Source organism: Salvia splendens, chromosome 20 (genome assembly GCF_004379255.2).
Source record: "Salvia splendens isolate huo1 chromosome 20, SspV2, whole genome shotgun sequence".
Classification (NCBI taxonomy): domain Eukaryota; kingdom Viridiplantae; phylum Streptophyta; class Magnoliopsida; order Lamiales; family Lamiaceae; genus Salvia; species Salvia splendens.
In genome coordinates this window covers 21,109,608-21,128,981 of record NC_056051.1, presented here as the reverse complement: position 1 = coordinate 21,128,981, position 19,374 = coordinate 21,109,608, and the positions used below count along the sequence as shown (strand labels likewise).

General features: G+C 34.8%; 1 protein-coding gene across 1 annotated transcript; it reads right to left on the bottom strand.

The window, feature by feature from the left end:
- Window positions 1-4,213: 4,213 nt before the first annotated feature.
- LOC121780801 (indole-3-pyruvate monooxygenase YUCCA6-like) lies at window positions 4,214-7,086 on the bottom strand. Its single transcript, XM_042178433.1, has 4 exons — window positions 6,137-7,086; window positions 5,212-5,460; window positions 4,976-5,098; window positions 4,214-4,845 (listed from the first exon to the last, which is right to left on the bottom strand). Exons 1-4 carry the CDS (start codon window positions 6,797-6,799, stop codon window positions 4,627-4,629), a joined length of 1,254 nt encoding a protein of 417 aa, XP_042034367.1. The 5' UTR covers window positions 6,800-7,086; the 3' UTR covers window positions 4,214-4,626.
- Between the last annotated feature and the right edge of the window lie 12,288 nt (window positions 7,087-19,374).

The window sequence follows — 19,374 nt, the reverse complement described above, 5'->3', positions numbered from 1 at the left end:
TTATAAGGATTCTAACGAGATCTCAATTGCATATGTTCCGACGACGTTCGGAAGATGAAATTTGATGAATTTTATTTCAGTTTTCGTATATGTTGATAAACAGATTTTTATCAACAAATACATAAAACAATCTCAATATAATGTATGTGAAATCTCAACATAATGCATGTAAAATCTCAACATAATACATGTAAAATCTCAATAAAATTGTGTTGATATTTTCGTGTACTTGTGTTGAAATACTCATGTCATTGTGTTGGTATTTGTAATACACTATGTTGATATAAAAAAACATGAAAATTATGATAATGATAATAGAATGACGATCTTACCCCTTTGTTGATATTTTATCAACTATTTATTGAAATTCGTAAGATTTAATCTCATTCACTCATTTTGAAATCTAATAGTGGGGATTTGGTCTTGATTTTGGATTATGATGCTATAAGCAATAGAAGATGATCCGGACCTAATTTATTAGAAACTAATTTGTCTTTAATTATTGTGATTATGTTTGAACAATAATATTCTATAGATATAATGCAAAATTATTTGACATCCATTTTTATTTTGATGAAATTAATCGTCGATTTATGTGGATAGAAGAGTTGATGAACCCCACTTATGTTAATACGCATACTTTTCAATTCAATTTGAGAGATCGATGTCGGTTTTCATCGTTGCGTCTTCCTTTACAAGAAGACCTTCGATTGATTGATAGCACCTCGAGTTGCTTACATGATAAGAACTTTGACTTTCAATTTTAAATATTTACCATGTCTTCACTTAGTAGATCGGATTTTAGAGTTTTCAGTTTATGAATTGGTATGGAAAATTTCATCTTGAAGGACTTACTTTTAATAGTAGTTACTTATTTCGGGCAATTATTTATTTATTTATTTGTTTCATCTAGGGGTGCTTAAACCGATCCCTCAATATATATTAAACCCACACGTATTATATTTTTTTCAATTATCTAAAAATATTAAAAAGTAGTGAGGTAGAGTATAGCACTAACAAAAGTAACATGACGAACAACTATACCGAAAGCAACCAAACGCAAAATTGATAACACAAGTAGCACAAAACTGACGTAACTGGCTAGAAAATAACAATAGGCTAAAAGCACAACAAACAACCAAATATGCATATTATATGAATATTTATGATTAAAATGATTTCATATTATATGTTCATGCATAAAACTACATACTTCCAAATGGAGAAATCGAACCATACATTTATGACAGACATTCTCAAATAAACCCTGATGACAAAGAATTAATCCAATCATTAAATTTTGTACTATCTACACCAAGAATATTTGAGTCATCATTGACAAATAACAAACCCATCCACCCGATATGATTTTGACACCAATTCAATATATATGGTCCATCAACCCTAGGCCCTAACGCAATTTTGTACATAAATATTAATACAGTTCATAGTATTAAATTTTTGTTGGACCACAATAAATAAAAATTCGAAGAAATTTTTAGAAAGGACTTCATTCTTGAAATAAGTACTGTACAAAATGTAGCATATATACGAATATATTTTTTAAATAATAAAAATTGAATGCTTTATTAAGATTGCATGTGCAGCATGTGTATGTACGTAAAGAGGGAAGTAGTCTAAAATAATGCTCTCCTCTCCATCATGAGGCTGACTTAGCACTTGGACCACTATTTGTGATTACATGGAGCATTTTTTTTTGCAATGTACTTCAAAACCCTATATTTTATTTTTAAGTACAATCAAAATTAGGGTTTGGTAATTGGGAATTTATGCCCCAAAACTAAATTGATTATCTTTTTCTCTCTTTTCATTACCACAGGTACTTGTCAAGAATTGGGGCTAATTACTTAGCTTTTTAGGACATGAGACAAAAATGTATGAACAAACAAGGCGTGTAAATAATACTATGTCGGAAATAAATGAGTCATCGATTGGTTGTATTTTTAACCGATTGATCATAAAATTAAAATCTATCAAGATCTGACACGTACAAAGGCATGACACACATGGATCCTAGTTGACATTTACTAGAAGAATCTAAAGGGTTCAAAAGTGAGCATATAAACTTGCCTATAAAATAAATAGAAGCATAATTTCAAGCCATCAAATTCGTAAAGAGATCAAATGTTCTCATTTTCATTTTGGAACTTTAGAGAAAAAGCAAGCATGTGGCATCAAAGCATGCAAAGACAACCTAATTACCAACCCTATTTTGGGCCAATGATATCTATCTAGCCCAATTATCGTAATCATCTTTCTTCGAACCATTCATAGCGTGATTAGGAAATAGGCTAGGTCTTCTTCTTTTTATTTTCCACTTTTACCCTTCAAAAGTTCGATATAATCAAATAATTAATTTAATAGACATATTTTTAATTGAATATAAAAGTACTCCCTCCGTCCCATAATAGATTTCACACTTTCCATTTTAGTTTGTCCTACTAAAGATGTCACAATTCCTTTTTTTGGAAAAAGCTCCATCTCACATTAAAATAAATATATTATTTTCTCTCTCCACATCACACACAAAACAACAACACCTAAAATCCTGTGGGAATCCCCAAGTGTGTCATCTATTATGGGACGGAAGGAGTATTAAATTTAATTTAATATATTTTTAGTTGAATAAAAAAAAGATTAAACGAATTTTATAATCTATTAGTAATTATCTTCTTATTCTCCATTAATTATATACATCCCGTGCCTTGCATATTGGATACAAAGATATATATTAATAATAAGAAGGAGAATTAATTTAATTTCTCCATTATTTATTCTAATCAATCAAGCCGAAACATTATCAAGAAGAACACTAACTTATGAAAGGGAATTAAGTATGCACATGCTTTTTAGCTGTTAACCAAATGATATCCACTGACGGACCTAGTAACTATTTTCTGATTAGACTTTTAGGCACCTTGAATGTGAGACGGTTGATCAATAATTTTTATTTTTTATTTTTTTGTTTTTAAATTTCTACTGCCAACATTTCTTTGCCGTGTAACATTATGTAATCGAGATTATGTTTGGTGGATGGTGGGAAAAAACTTCTGAGGTAGCTAGAGATATTTTTTGTGAGATGAGAACTAAAAAGTCATTGATAAATTGAATTCATTATGATTCGATATTCGTAATTAATTTGAGTCCATTGCTTAACAATTAACTAAGATATATATTAATTAATGTATGTTTTGTACCTTCTCTTCCACCAACACTTAAATTCGCAAGCCTACAATCGAAACGTGGAAGATTATGAATGCACATAAAAGATACTTTAATGATATGATATGGAAAATTGGGGAACTTTGTTAATTCCTTTTAATTTTTAAACTAAACTGCGGGTTTAAGCAACCACTTACATCCCAAGTTCAATTATTTTGCAAAATATTTCGTTTTAAAATGTCGATTATGGTGAGAATTGTAGATAAGAGAAGAAAATTTTCTTTAGAGGATTAATTATTAGGCTTTTGCTATTAAAATATTGAGGGGAAAGGAGATAAAACGAATAAATATTCTTTTCAAATGGCCGCAGAATAATGAATAATAGGTTGATGCTTATCTATTTCCGACTTCGATATATTATAATATAACCCAATTTTCAAATAGTTCAAAATAATAAACCACTCAGATATTTCGTTGCCTTCAGTTGCATGCCTTTTCTTTTTTAATTTAATATTTCATATGCAACAGAACACTTTATATCATGGAAAAGGGACTTGTCCAAATTATTTGACGAGTCAAAATTTATTAAATGAATCAAAATTTTATTCCGATTCTATTAAATACCAACAAAAATCTTTTGATTTATTTATAGTTACACACTACCAAATATTAACAAAACTATGCACATACAATCTTATATGCGTTTAATATTCATTATATAGAGATGTGATGAAGGGTATATTATATACTCCACATTTAAAAAAAGTCAATTCCACCAATTGAATTTCTAATTTTCTTGGCACAGCACAATCTGACGAGACTGGCACATTAATTTGGTTAATTCTTTAATTTTAGTGGTCCTCTGGGGATAGCAATCATTTCTCCATCCAATTTGGCACAATTTTTTAAACTTGCACTAAATGAGTCACAATTTAATTTTGGTACCAAAATTCATTATGTACCTTCTACACATTCCTACACAACAATCATTATATTTTCCCATGTCAAATATATATAGTATACTAAAACATTGCAGGAATTCAATTATGATATTATTCAACCACACCATTCTGCTTCAAGAATTCTTTACCTAGCAACTAAAAGTCAATAATCAATAGTGAAATTAGAAAAATATCCCTGTACAAAATGTAATGCACCTAGTACGACGTACTATTAACCCTAACAAAATCACCCTTAATTTTCCATGGAGATTCCAATGGCACCAACCTTTGTCTTTCAAACATTAGTACCCCCCAAAATTCTCCAATTTTCTTACATCCATTTATGCTCTTGCTCGAGTACATCCCGCGATCTCTATCAAACCCCATTGGGCACTAAGGGTCGGGCGTGGGCCATCCCTCCCGGCCCTCACCTCACATAGATTGATTAGCCGGACACTCGATGACCTAATTAAAAAGGGAAGAAACTCGGCAACTATTTGGACTATAGGTGTTTTTGCATGAAACTCGGGGAGTATTTGGACTGTGAGATAGTTTCCTTCCAAGAGCCCTCGATGTCAGCAGCAATGTTCTTGGCATCAATGGATGCCCCGAGAAGGCCGCGTTTGGTGAACCCAACCGCGTATAGTCCATACTCGCCTTTCCAGCAATTGGGAAATGGCCTTTTTGGGAGCCCATCTTTCTCACAAAACATCTCACTTTTCTAAGGAGGAGAGAGAGAAACAAATTCAGCCAAACATGCCTTTTCCTCTTTAGTACTTCAAAGTTATGAATGCATTACAGATTTAAGGAAATCTATATCATATACCAAAAAAAAAGGCAAGGCACTATACCTTTAACCAACATGGCACATTGCTTTTGTAACAAGTTGCTAGGATTATTGCATCATAAGTTTCCACTCTTCCATCCACAAATTCGGCTGATTTGTACCTTAGCCTTTTAATCCCTGGGCGTATCTATTCATAAATTCAATTGATTACAATTAACTTAAAAAAGAAAAAAAAATGTTTGGGCAAAAGTGGTGTGACAAGATTAAGTAATGGTTTAATTTGATGCAAAGTAATTGTACCTTGATGTCTCCACTTTTGATCTTGTCAAGGGTTCCCACGTCCAAAACCGGGGTTTTCCCGGATCGACTCTTGAGCTCGAGAGGCCCTACCTTGGGCCTGTGGAGCCCATACCGGGATGTATCACCCAGTAAGAGCCATGACGAGATGAGCAAAAACCGGTCGACAATGTTTATAGGCAGCCACTTTAGCAGCCACATGGACAGCCAGAAAGTCGATCTCCCCAGCATCTCTCGTGGTAGAATGTGCACCTAAATTCATCAACAAAGCCCATGTAAAAAAGTTGTACTACCAAAATACAAAAATAGGGCTCAACTAAAAAGAAGAAGATAAAAGGAAAATTAATCATAGAAAGATTGCATATAATCTCTAGCTCATTAAGTCGTTGTTGTTACACCCATTCTCTCATTAAATTAATACAAAATCTCGAAACCCTTTTACTAGCCATTGTTGCGCATGCTCGAGTATCCCAAGAAACTGCTTAACATCCAGACTTTTAAGGATGGTTTTCACCCTTTTTTTAAATCTTTGTTGCAACTGTTATTAAAATTTGTTAAAAAAAATCCTTTGGAACTTGAACACTAAAAAACACCGAGCACAAAAAGTTGCATTTTTGATAATTTCCGAGCATGAGAAAAGGAAGAGATCTGTTCCTTCCCTTTCTTCATAACACCATTCCAGCTCCAATTAAGGTATAAAAACCTCACCACCATATTTTCTCACCTTAATCCCAAAAAATAAAATAAAAAAATAAATAATTAGGGTTTACCCAAAAAGAGAAAAACACATAACTTCAATATGAATTCCCATGCACAAAAAAATCGAATCCAAAAAAAGAAGAACACACAATCACACACAGTGGAAGGTGTAATATACTATTTTTTTTCTTCTAAAAAAATTAGTAGAAAAAGAATAGAAAGAACTCACTGTATCCCTAACCACAAGAGAAGGGCTTGCATTGTGATTGCAGAGATCCAAGCAAACCTCCATCCCGGAGTTTCCGCAGCCGACGACGAGCACCCTCTTCCCTTCATAAACATCCCCGCTCTTGTAGCCGCTCGTGTGCACCACTCCCCCCGCCCCAAACTCCCGCAGACCCTCCATCTCCGGCACCACCGCCTCCGCATTCTCCCCCGTCGCCACAATCAGCCACCTGCACACATACTCCGCCCCCGCAGTTTTCACTCTCCACATCTCCAGCTTCTCATCGTACTCGGCCCTCTCCACCGCCTCCCCGAACGCCGGCCTGATCCCGAACCGCTCCGCGTAGGCCTCCAGATACTGGACGAACTGGCGCTTGTCGGGGTAGGTCGGGAAGTGCGGCAGGAACGGCATGAGAGGGAGCTCGCAGAATTGCTTCGGGAGGTGGAGTTTTAACCGGTCGTAGGTTTTGAGCTGCCATAGCGACGCGATGCAGTTGGACCGCTCGAGGATCAGCGAAGGGACGCCTCGTTGTTTGAGGCACGCCGCCGCGGCTAGGCCGGAGGGGCCCGCGCCGACGATGACCGGGCCTGCGATAACCCTAGGCCGAGGCGCGGTGGGGGAGGAGGAGGAATTTGCCTCCATCTGTTTTAAGTAATGAATTTCCATGTGTGTTGATGGGATTAAATTGGGATTATGAGAGAGAGCATGGTGATGAATTGATGAGGGTGGGAGAAGGGATAAGTAATCGGGGAGATGGGATATGGAGTCCTACAAAACAGGGATTACTTCTTATCCACTTGTGATTTGAATCTGTTTTTTTTCAACCTGCATTCAATTCAAGATTAATCCAAATACGACTTCGAACAGAGATATACTATTCACTTTGTTCATGAAAATTACAATTTACATGTGTGTATATATTATATAGAGAGAGAGAAAGACGGAGGGTTGATTTGAAGGTGAGAGATGTTTGGAGTCGAGTTTCGATCTACATGTATATATAGTGTATGTTGTGTGTGTGTGTGTGTGTGGAGATTAGTAAGCGATCAAACTGAGATTAACTTTGATAGCACCTTTTTAGCATTTATTTAGATTAAAATAGTATGCTTTATTTAACATTTAAAACAATGTTATATATAACGTCCATTGCAAATTTGGAATGAGATCTTTGGACTTTGGACTAGGCTTGTCAAATCGGGTACCCTCGGATACCCGATCCGAAATTTTCAGGTACCCGATCCCGAAATTCCCAAAATCCAATACTCGATACCCGATCCGAATTTTATTTCGGGTATCCAGTCCCGATTGTGATTTTGATTTTTTTTAATTAACTACAAACTTTTAGAATTTATTTCATATTATTTGGTTCGAATTTAATATAAAGTTGAAGTAGTATTCGGGAGAAAATAGCTACAAACTTTTAGCAATTTAAAATTCTTATAGTAGTTCGAATTTAAGAGAAAATAACTACAAACTTTGAGAAGTATAAAATTTAAAAGTTACTATAACATATTAACATCTTTCATCCATCCAAAATAAGTCAATAAGACAATAACCATCACAATTCATAAGTTCAAACATTCATCCTTAATAAACATCACAATTCAATAATTCATAAGTTCAATCATTCATCCACAATCACCATCACAATTCATAAGAATCAAGATCTAACAATAACATCCATCTACAATAAGTTAATATCCACCAAAAATTCAAAATTCAAAATAACACAAGTCAATAAAGTTATAATCATATTCCTCAAAAGTAACACAAGTTCATGTAACAAAACAATATAACATAAGTGGACCATTAATTCATTCGTTCTTCATCCAAAATTCATCAATCTCCATCTAATCATCTTTATTGCGGCATAGTGGATCGGCATCTTGAATTCCAACGGTGGCTAATACTACATGGATAAATAATAAGAGAGGCCAAATAAGTACTATAATGTATAAATGAAAAGAAATTTAATTTAATGAATTTAACTTACCACTTTGATACTTCTTCAAACAGGAAATGGTATGGTTTTTTAAGCCATTAGTTCCACACAAGCGCGGGTCAGCTGCAATTAGAACCTCACCACGTTTGCACTTTCCTTTTACCACCTCAATAGGAGGATTGCCATTCATAACTTTCACTATATAGTAATCCTTCCAATGAACAGATCTTGGCTCCTTTACCCCAATTTTTATTTTTTTTTTCGCTCGTGATTGATTAACGTTGACATTCACATCGCCATCTTCTATTTCCATATCCTTTAATATGGACACATCTTCTAAATGTTGGTCATTTAGAATCATGTTGGTGTTGCTATCTTGTTGCGTGTCCATAGACTGAGATAAGATAGCTGATTTTCCACTTGGTCTTGTAGATATTCTACAAAATGTCTGCACATTTCGTATAGAATGAAAAAGTTAAAACATACTGTATTCAATTAGAACATAAAAATATATATTAAAAATGACACTAAACATGTATAAAAAATAAAACTAAACTCAAAATGAGCATTCACAATTATTAAAAATATATACTGCCAAATCTCCATGTACCGCCAAATATTTAAACACTAAAAGTGTATGCAGCCAATTCTCCATATAATGTACTGCCCAATATAAAAAGTTGTGTCAACCATTTTATTTTAATATGCTCGACTGCTTTTCCAACATAAAAATAATATATAACTCCATAGACCATGGTGGAATTCTATTTAGGCAAAACAATTCAGTAAACAAAATAATAACCTGAAGGTTGCAGCCGCTTTAATTTGAGGTAGTGACAGGAATATATTCCAAGAGGAGAGGGAGAGACTGGGAGAGCGGCGGTGGAGGGAAGTGCAGCGAGAGAGCTGGAGATTGGAGGAGGACCAGGAAATCGGGTTTTGGGTATCCAATTATCCGACTTTTTCGGGTTCGGATATCCAATACGCGATATCCATTTTGACAGGCCTACTTTGGACTGAACGTACTGATTTCTAAACTGTAATGCAAAATTAGTAAAGTAAAGAGAGACAGAAAAAAAGTGTGCTTGTGGAAAATGAGTCCCACCATATTAGAGAGAAAGAAATTTTTCAAAAGGAAATAGTTTCTATTTTTAAATAACAGACAAAAAGAAAAGAATCTCTATATTTAGGGGAGGGGGACGGAGGGAGTAATATATTTTGAATTTTGGATGGTGATTATTTGGGTACTTTGCTTTGTGTTATGCAGAGAAGATATGAAAATCTATAGCAACATAAGGTTTAATTAACTACTTCCTGCCAAATTTTACTCTTTTGAACCGGTGTTTCACCCTACCAACTCAATTATAGGTGAACTTGTGAGTGGGAGAAATTGATTAGAAAAAAGGTTAGATTGTGGGTTGGCATTGCGTTGGGCTTTTTTCAATAAAATACTAATTAAGACTCAAACCACTTGTTAAATAGGTGAACAAATTGAGATACAATCTAATCAAGGATGAAGATAGAAGTGATATCAGCTAGAGAAGCATAAATCAACAAAAAAAACACGACACTAGTAAAACAGACACCCAAACCAACAAGACTAGACTACTCCATATGAAAAGACAAACGCAACACCCAAAGGCATTGCGTTGGCCTTGAGCACTGGGCTGGGGGTACCTAGCTATCTACCTCATTCTCTTTTTAACTTCTCTCATTATTAAACCTTACTTTCCACCTCAATAAAAAAGTTATAAAAACATAAATAATAATAATAATAATAATAATAATAATAATAATAATAATAATAATAATGGCAAGAATTGATTTAGCTCTATTAAATAACCATTTGGTACGGTACTAATTGGACTTGTGATTGTGATAGTTTAATTACCATAGGAAAGTGGGGAGATTACGAATTCAAATTCATTATATATGTTGACGGGTTCGACCCAAAGTATAGAATAGTGACTTTAATTCTAGTAAAGCCTATTAGATTAATTAGACTTTTTAATGTTATTTTTTTTGTCATGAGTAGTAGGGGTGTCCCAGATATTGGGTATTAGGTATTTCTCGATCCGACTCAGAAAAATCGTGTATCGGGTACTGCTAAAAATGTTTTTCGATGCCAAAAAAACCTTGCACCCCAAAATTGGCACAAATTGGATTAATTACTAAGCTCGAGTAGTACTAATGTATTAGTATTAATTAATTAATGCATTGCTAATTAAGCTTAATACTGTTAATTAGTATATCATCATGCCAAACCATATATTTTCCTAATACATATGTATATGATTGGGGGTGGTTAGTTTAGTAAATGTTGATATTAACCCAATTGTTTAGGCCTCTTGAGAATACCCTAGGTCAATGAAGTCCACTTTTTTTTTCTGCAATAAAATCCATTTGTCCTATCTCAATTGATTGTTCTAAGCTGTACATTCTCTCTTTATTTTTCACATATAAGTCTAGAATATTTTTGTGTAGTTTGTTGGATGACACATTATTCCATCATATATATTGGTGCTATGTACAAAAAAAGATGGACACGCTTCCAAAATTGATTAATTTTCTTGTCTTTTTTATAACCATTATAATGTAAAGTTTTCAACTATATAGTACGATTGGATCACACCAAATATCTCGGAGATAAAGATTACTATTCTGCATATTTCCTAATTTTTTGAATATTTAATTCTTTTTTTAATTACTACGTATTAAATTACTTTCGTATACATGCAACCCATTTGTCTTGTATATTTAATTCATAGGGCAGCCGCCAAATTTTACGTGATCAATTAATCTACATGGAGTAAAGGAAAATGACTAAACAAATAACAAATCATTTTATTTTTAAAAAAATGCCTTTATTGTGGTCACCATGCACAAAAAGTCTTGTATGGTCATGTTTCAGATATATATTTATAAAATTTTATTTATATATGAGATATAGAAAACAAAATATTCAGGATTAATAATAACTAATATTGAAAAAATATTTTAAATATTTTAAACACAACTTAAAAAAATTAGTTTTACGTTTTATATTTAATCTCATATAGTACAATTCTATATAATATGTTAAATGCATATAGTATGGATTTGAGGGCAAGTGCATCATCAAAGAGTGGTTTCCTAGTTAAGTAACAAAACTACAATAGAATGAGATGAGTCAAAAAAGTTAATACCAAAACTAGTTATAATTGTTTGTTTTGTATCCTCTTATTTTGGAACTAGGTTTTGGGAGAATCTAGAGTGCCTATGGTTAAAGGCCTATAGAGTAGCTATGTACATATCTCTTCCGTAGCTATTTTTGCAATACTCACATATATATGTAATTGAATTGTGTGTGTGTGTGTGTGTGTGATGGAATTGCAAATTAGAAAGAAATAGAGTTTGCGATGTTGGAAGAATATTGTTTGGGTGTGATGTTTGAGGCCCACATGCATATTGGTGTTGCTAGCCACTCATTTGATATGTTATTCAAACAAATTTTAAAAACGAAATGGCTAAAAAGGTGTCTTGGTTGATAGGGGGCCATGTTTGAAGGCTCCTTCCATCCACCCCTAACTCAAATTTATTAAGATGGTCCTTCTCAACTCTTGATTGCCTTACGATATATTACCAAGGTCAATATAAATAATACATATTTGATTTTGAGGCCTACACAAAGTGGCATTTAGTGAGCATTTTAGTTGCTTGATAAACCCCCAAATGTTTTCGTTATAACGCTCACAAAATTCTGTGAGCATCGCTATTCACTAAAAGCGAGTACTATTGTAGACGTTCTCACGGAAAACCTTGTCTTTCTAGTTGCAAAGTTGGGACGTGGAATTTGGTGAGGACTGTTGCTCGCGTTTGTATTTTGAATTTTTTTTAAAAAATATTTGAATTTAGCGAGTATTGGTGCTCACTAACCAACATAGAAGTACTTGTAGTCTCTTCCTAATCCAATTTAGTGTTATAACATACACAGCGTCGTTGATGAAGTGATTTTAGAATCGACACCACAATCGTTCATGATAGATTCTACACATCTATCTAGGTCGTAAATTTTAGTAAGTAACATCTACAAAGAACTGACTAAAAGATTCTCTCTAATCATATTGACCAGTTTACAATGTAAAATGAGGACATGTTTGTTCAATTGATTATTTATTTTTATGCATTTAATTAATAGTGATAATAATAATCAAGAAATAAGCATACGTAATACAAGGCCTCATAAAACGTGTTTTCGGTTATTACAGAGAACTTTTATGATCCGTACAATTAGTCAATCACTTTTTTACGACTGCTTACTTGAATAACATTAGAAGTTAGATTGAAGGTTAAGCTTAGGTTCTTTATTGAATTTTTATTATTTTTTATAGGTAAATGAATTTAAATTTAAAGATTTCGCTAGGTCTCGGGCATAACCTCTCTTCTACATAGTCAACTCACACACAAATTCTTTTGTCGTTTGATGTTTGTTTGATCTATGCGGAGTACATTTTTGTTACAAATTTTTGCTTGGTTTTTGGTATTTGTTTTTTGTTGTCTCTTTGCTTTAATTGTTGCGTTAGGAGTGGTTTCCTCTTCATCCTTTGAGGTTTGAATTAGTTTGGAAGTTTTTTGCTCTGTCGCTTGTTGATTTGAGCTTTCAATCATTATTATAAAACTATTACTTTGTGATAGATCATAATTAAATTTGTAGCGCTAAGGTCCAATCAAATTATTTGCATTTTAAAATCCACCAACTAATTAGGGATATGCACACATTATCCTTTATCAGTCAGTATTTAAGCTTTATGCAAAGAGTGATGCTAAATGGCCATAATGTGACCGGCCATAAAGAGTTAATTTAGTCCATTTACATGTATAAAAAATTAGAATTACCGATATAAACTTATATTTGTGTGAATGACTTGTGAGTTGATACTTATCTTTGAATTCCATTACGTAAAACACATTAATATCACGAATTATTGTATACGTTGAGCAACAATCAAGAAATGCCAGTAGCAATAAGTTGAGCAAAAATTACGAAAGAGCAACACTAACATGTTGAACAACATATAATGACGATGATATAAAAGTAAAATCAAGTAGTATTAAACCAAAAATTTGAAAAAAAATCAACTTTTTTTGTTATTTAATTTATTTATGGCTGGCCATAATGTGGCCGGATAGCTTTATTCTTATGCAAAAGCCATAAAAAAAATTCTAACAATGGAATTAGACATGATTATATGGTTTCCATAACCTCAGGATTTTTAAGTCAATATAATGATGAAACTATATACTATAAGAATGAGATACTCCCATGAGTAGACTCATCATAGGAATTTAAGATTAAAAAAATTAAAGTTAAGACGTGAAAGCTTAGAATCCTCATCGAAGTACTAAAGAAGACAGAGTATCATGAGAAGGCCCACGCTTATTATGAGCTTTTTCATGCAGAAGCACCACCTGACTGAAACATGCAATGGATTTTTTTTTAATTATTATGTCTGGATATTTTATAAGTATTAATACAAATTTCGATAAATTTCTGATAAGTAAGAGAGTAAGATTAAAATATATTTATATAAAAATAATTAAAATAATATTATTATTTTAATTGGATCATCTGAACTCAATTCAAAATTATGGAGTTCCTAGATGATCAACTCAATTATTAAGGCATAAATGCAATAAGATTTTAACCAAACCCATTAATTTTGCGCTAACCAAATTGTCGCCCTAATTTGCAAATTTGTGCGTCGGCCGACGCGGCCAACCCTACCAAAGAGAAAAGGAAAAAGGAAAAGAAGAAAAAATCTGTTGTGGGCATAGATTTATGAACAACCACTAACAATTGTGGTAATTAATGGGCACTGAGGCACGTGTGTGCCATGTCCTACTTTGTGTGTGTGTGTGTGTGTTTCAATTTTTAGTATACATTCACTCAAATTAAACACATAAAGTAATATATAATCGCTGGATTCATGAGGAGCTCGATCCATTTGTTTGAGTGTTTTAGGTCAAATATCTAATCCCTATCTTCAAACATTTAAAGACACATTTTAATTCGACGGATTTTAGGAATTTTTTTTACTTTATTGAAAAAGTTAGTGGAATATGCATGCGTCTCATTTTTATAAATTAATTTTATAGTAGAATGCGAGTGCAACGAGTTAGTAGAGTATGAGATCACAATAGAAAACGTGTAAATATGTCTGCAAATGGTGGACAACCCGAAATGACAAACAGTGTCATGTTTTGGCGAACAGAGGGAGTAATATTTTGGGACAAATATAATTGTCACATTTTAGCTACTTCTAATTTCGATATTGACATTTGATCTCAGTTTCTGATTTCTTTTATAATCGGAAAGCTCGAACCACCAAAAAATGATTAAGTAAAGTAACAAAACAACAAAAGACCTTCTACAACAAGAGGCAAAAACAAAAAGACATCAATTATATTGTAATGTTGAGCATACTAGGGGAGGCACCGAAAGTCTAAAGCAAAAAAATTTAAACCAAAAGCTAACCAAGAGAACGTACGTAGCCTACTAAGAACATTAGAGCATCCGCAGCGGTGGCGGTTGGCGCCACCGCCGTCCGTGCCAGCGGCAAGGCGAAGAACCGCCGCCGCTGCAACCGCGCCGCTGGCACGGCGCTGCTCGATGTATCGAGCACGTCCGTGCCAGCGGACGCACACGTGTCACTCTCTCATTCGCCAACGGCATAGCCGTTGGTTTCAAACAATTTTTTATTTTTTTTTAAAAAAATCGGTTTTTTATTAAAAAAACCGATAAAAAAAAAAAAAAAAATTTTCACTTCCCCAAAAAATTATATCCGTTTATAACCGTTTTTCCCCACTTTTTAATTTTTTTTTATTTTTTTTACCCCAAAAATACACACTTTCATCTATAAATACCCTCAATTTCACTCCCAAAAATTCACACTTTCACTACACAATTCTCATCATCATTCTCTCATCTCCATTCTCATCTTCAATCTCTCATATCCATTTTCATCTTCCTCTCACACCCTACAACACCACTATGTCCGGTAACGACGACAACCCAAGCGGCTCTCACGGTTGGAACCCCGAATGGTTCGGTTCGCAACCGTTTCCTAGTCCGGAAACGGAATATTCGGCCCCTCCTCTCACCCAAGATTCGGGCGTTCCGAGTGGCTACCGGCCATACCCAATCGACGATCAAGGTGCCTCCGATGGGCGCTACGGGTGGACACCGGAGCCTAGGCCTCGCGCCCCTTCCCAAATGCCGAATCCTCCATCTCGCGCCGGTGTCCGCACACCGTACTCACCGGCGGAGATGGAAAGATTGTTCAAGGCGTACTTGGAAATCTCCGAAGATGCGGTGGTTGGAACGAACCAATCCGGCGATCACTTTTGGTGGCGCGTCTCTAGCCGGTACAATGCACACCGGCCGCCGGGAACGATCGAGCGCAACGAGAGTATGGTGCGCAACTGCATCGGCCGAGCCAACGAAGAAATTGGCAAGTTCAACGGCTATTTCATCCAGGAGTCCCGGAATGCCGGGAGCGGCCAAAGCGAGGTCGACATCATCACCGCCTCGCTGAGCACCTACCAATCCATGAACGGTAAGTCGTTCAAATATCTTAACGTTTGGCAGGAGACGCGGACGCACCCGAAGTATAAGGGAGGCATAACATCCTCCTCTAGCGGCTCCTCCAAACGCTCACGGTCGGTAGCACTATCCGACTCCGGCTCGGAAGAAGTGGCTAGCCAACTCGCCGGAGCTAACTTGGGTAGCCCCGATGCCGGACCAAGCGGTTCCCGACGCCGACCGCAAGGTAGGAAGAAGGCGGCGGCCGAACGACGTCGCGCCGCGACTCCATCTGCCCCTGCTCCCGAACCCGCACCCTATGTTCCACCTCCACCCCCGAACAACTCGTTGTGGGCCCTTTTGGCCCAACTCAATATGGCCGATAGGTCAACTATGACCCCCACGCAACTTCAAACGCACGAGTCCATGATATTGGGTCTCCAAAAACAATTGGGGTTGGTGCCGCCGGATGCGTAGTCTTCCTCGGGTTATATTAGCCAATAATTATGTAATTTTTAATTTTTAGGAGTTTAATTATGTAATTTTTAATTTTTAGTATTTTAATTATGTAATTTTTAATTTTTAGGATTTTAATTATGTCTTTTTATTTTATTTGTAATTTGTAATTTTTATTGTGGTTTTTTTAATGAATTTTAGTATTATGAAAATGTTGTTGTGTAATTGAATTTTATATTAATTGTGCTCGTCCTTGCGGAAGAGCACAGTTGTGGGTGTTGTGCTCTTGCCAGAGAGCAGGCATGAATAGTACCGCCCGGGCCCACAACCGTGCCGCTGGCAAGAGCACGGTTGTGGATGCTCTTAGCCAAGAGCCACCCAAAAGGAAGGCAGACAAAAGCTTGAAACAAGATAAAAGCAAGCATTTCCATCTCATTTTTTACATTGACCTTAGTCAACACTTACTTAATCAATTTATCTTCTACTAATACATTTTTATGTTTTCTAAATCTTTAAATAAATATATAAATAAAAGAATAAATTAATTTCTATTTTTTATAAATTTTAAAAAGAAATGATGTCGATAATATTATTGAGATATTAGAATCAAAATAAATATACTTAAAAAATCTCAAAGTGAGAAGTTATATTTATATTATTATTATTATTATTGACAATCATTATCTTACCTAATAAATTACTTGTGTAATTATAAAATTAGCATAAAATATGGTATGATAGTAATTACTAGGAGTTATAGAGTTGTAATTACTTGGCCGGCCTAATTTCCACCTTCGCACGCGCAGTTATATCTTGTTCAACCTTGACTTTGGGTTCAAAATTGATCATTTATTTACTCTTAATTTTTAAATATAATATTGGGGCGGAAAGTAAATAGTACAATCACGTTACACGATATTGTTAATTATGATTGTAATTAATAATATAATAGGTTGATTAAAATAAACAGGGGTGATTAGTCAGTTTTAAAATGATTATTAGCTAGTTATCTTAGTTTGGAAGTACTTAAACAAGGATTAATAAAGAGTGCATAATTAAATAATGCAGAAAATAGACTGAGTGTAACTGCAATCATTAAAGGTAGAAATTAAAATTTTAAAAATAGTCCAGTTATAAGAGATTAATTTGGTTGGTGCCTAGGAATTTTTTTATATGGTGACTAGGAATGTTACTTTTTTACAAAAATTGAAAAATATAAATAAACAAATTGCATGTCAACTACGCAAAGAATGTTGGTGTTGATCATATAGGTATTGACTTTGTATGAGCTTGTGCATCGATGACATTGGAAACAACTAAAGAGATGAACTTCGTAAATTTTTCCCATTTAATATATAGTTCGGTTTATATATAATAGCTTGCCACTCTTTGTTTAATAAATAAATTGCTTGAAGAAATTTTTTGACATAAGCATTATACACATACGGGTTAATTATTTCAAAACCTAATTAAGATTTCGCATGAGCTTGAAAACTAACATGTCATGATTTTCGTTAAGCCAATATTCACTTACATATGTTAGATTGAACTTTTTTTCATGAAACTATAGATGTCAGTTTTGCTTCAAGTAAAAAAACTTGTTACTATTGTGTGGTTTAAGAAATACGCATAAATTTAAAAATGGAATTAATTGGTGAATTTTTAAAATAGGTCCTATATAGTAGTACTATATACATCATCATTTTAAATTTTCAATATTGCAAAAAGACGACAAGAGATACTCCTATCATATAAATATCTGATAAAATGACCTCAATGATTGATCCCAAATCAAAATATATGATTAAATGAAACATAAAAATCAAGCTAGTCATATCTCATTTCCAATTCAGGTCTGGACATAATTGAAGATTTAATTCCAGTTGTAACAAAGATTCAGCAATAATGTGTCATGTCACCTTTTAAAAATATTTATCTTGATCCATGCAGAAGCATGTCACATGCCTTATATTGCCACATTCCAATAAGTTAATTAGAGGGAGAACTTTTACTCCCTTCTTATAATAGCACAACTTAATGAAAACTTTAATTTCAATCAAGAATCATTGTGCACAAATGATACATCTAATTGATTCACATTTGATTAAGACATGTATATGGGAATACCGCAAACAATATAATATTAATATAACTATTGAGAATCAAAATTACACTTTAGACACCCACAATCGTGCTCTTGCCAGCGAGCACGGTTGTGGACCCGGCCCCACTTTTTCTACATGCTCTCTGGCAAGAGCACAACACCCACAGCTGTGCTCTTCCGCAAGGACGAGCACAATTCAATTTAAAATTCAATTAAACAAAAACATTTCCATAATATTAAAATTCATTAAAAAAACCTAAATAATATTACAAATGACAAATAAAATAAAAACAACATAATTAAAATCCTAAAAATTAAAATTTACATAATTAAAATACTAAAAATAAAAAAAAACACTACTCGTTGCCGAATTTCGCCCACATGTGTTTGATTAGGTCTTCTTGTAGCTCAATGTGGGTTCGGGTATCGCGCATTGTGTGTCTTGTCTAGATCCTCTGGCCCACCGTCGTATACACACCTCGGCGTGGGAGAGACCTCGCGGTTGAGCTTCCGGCTTCATCCTCGTCGTAGAAGCTAGCCGCCCTCGGTCCTTCGTCGGCTATGATCATGTTGTGTAAGATAATACACGTGTACATGATGTCGGCGATATTATTCACGTACCACAGCCGAGCCGGTTTCCGCGCGGACTCTTGACGCTGCACAAAAAGAACCCGTCTCGGGTCGTGCGGGTTGCTGAGCGTCTTCACGAAAGTCGACCACCTTGGGTAGATACCATCGGCGAGATAGTAACCCATGTGGTATGTATTTCCCTTGGGTAGATACCATCGGCGAGATAATACACTTCTCCAATGCATGCAGTCAATGCTGTCAAGCATTCCGGGAAAACCATGGACTGATTCGTGAAGACGAAGCAACCGTTGTCAATCATCGGTGGTGGGTACCTGAAGGAATTCATCACCGAAAGCTGAACGAACACCCTCACAAAAATTTTTAGACAAAGGATTCCAGTGGACTCAACGATATGCAAATACTCATCGAAGAGGTCGGTTGTTTGCCCAGTAGCGAGTTGTCGGATGGCACACGTACACTTCTGCAACGGCGTGATACTTTGTCGGCCGACTGCATCTAGACCTGCTTGGAAGAATTCAACACATGCGGACAATGTGTTGACAATTCGCATAAACAAGCGTTTTGACATGCGAAAACGGCGCCTGAAG

What these genes read in the sequence shown, in the direction of transcription:
- LOC121780801 (XM_042178433.1), bottom strand. Translation starts at nt 6,799, where the DNA reads ATGGAAATTCATTACTTAAAACAGATGGAGGCAAATTCCTCCTCCTCC. An exon ending in CTCTTGTGGTTAGGGATACA is followed by an intron (nt 5,461 to 6,136) that starts GTGAGTTCTTTC and finishes TGATGAATTTAG; the next exon opens with GTGCACATTCTACCACGAGA. An exon ending in ATGTGCCATGTTGGTTAAAG is followed by an intron (nt 4,846 to 4,975) that starts GTATAGTGCCTT and finishes TCTCCTCCTTAG; the next exon opens with AAAAGTGAGATGTTTTGTGA.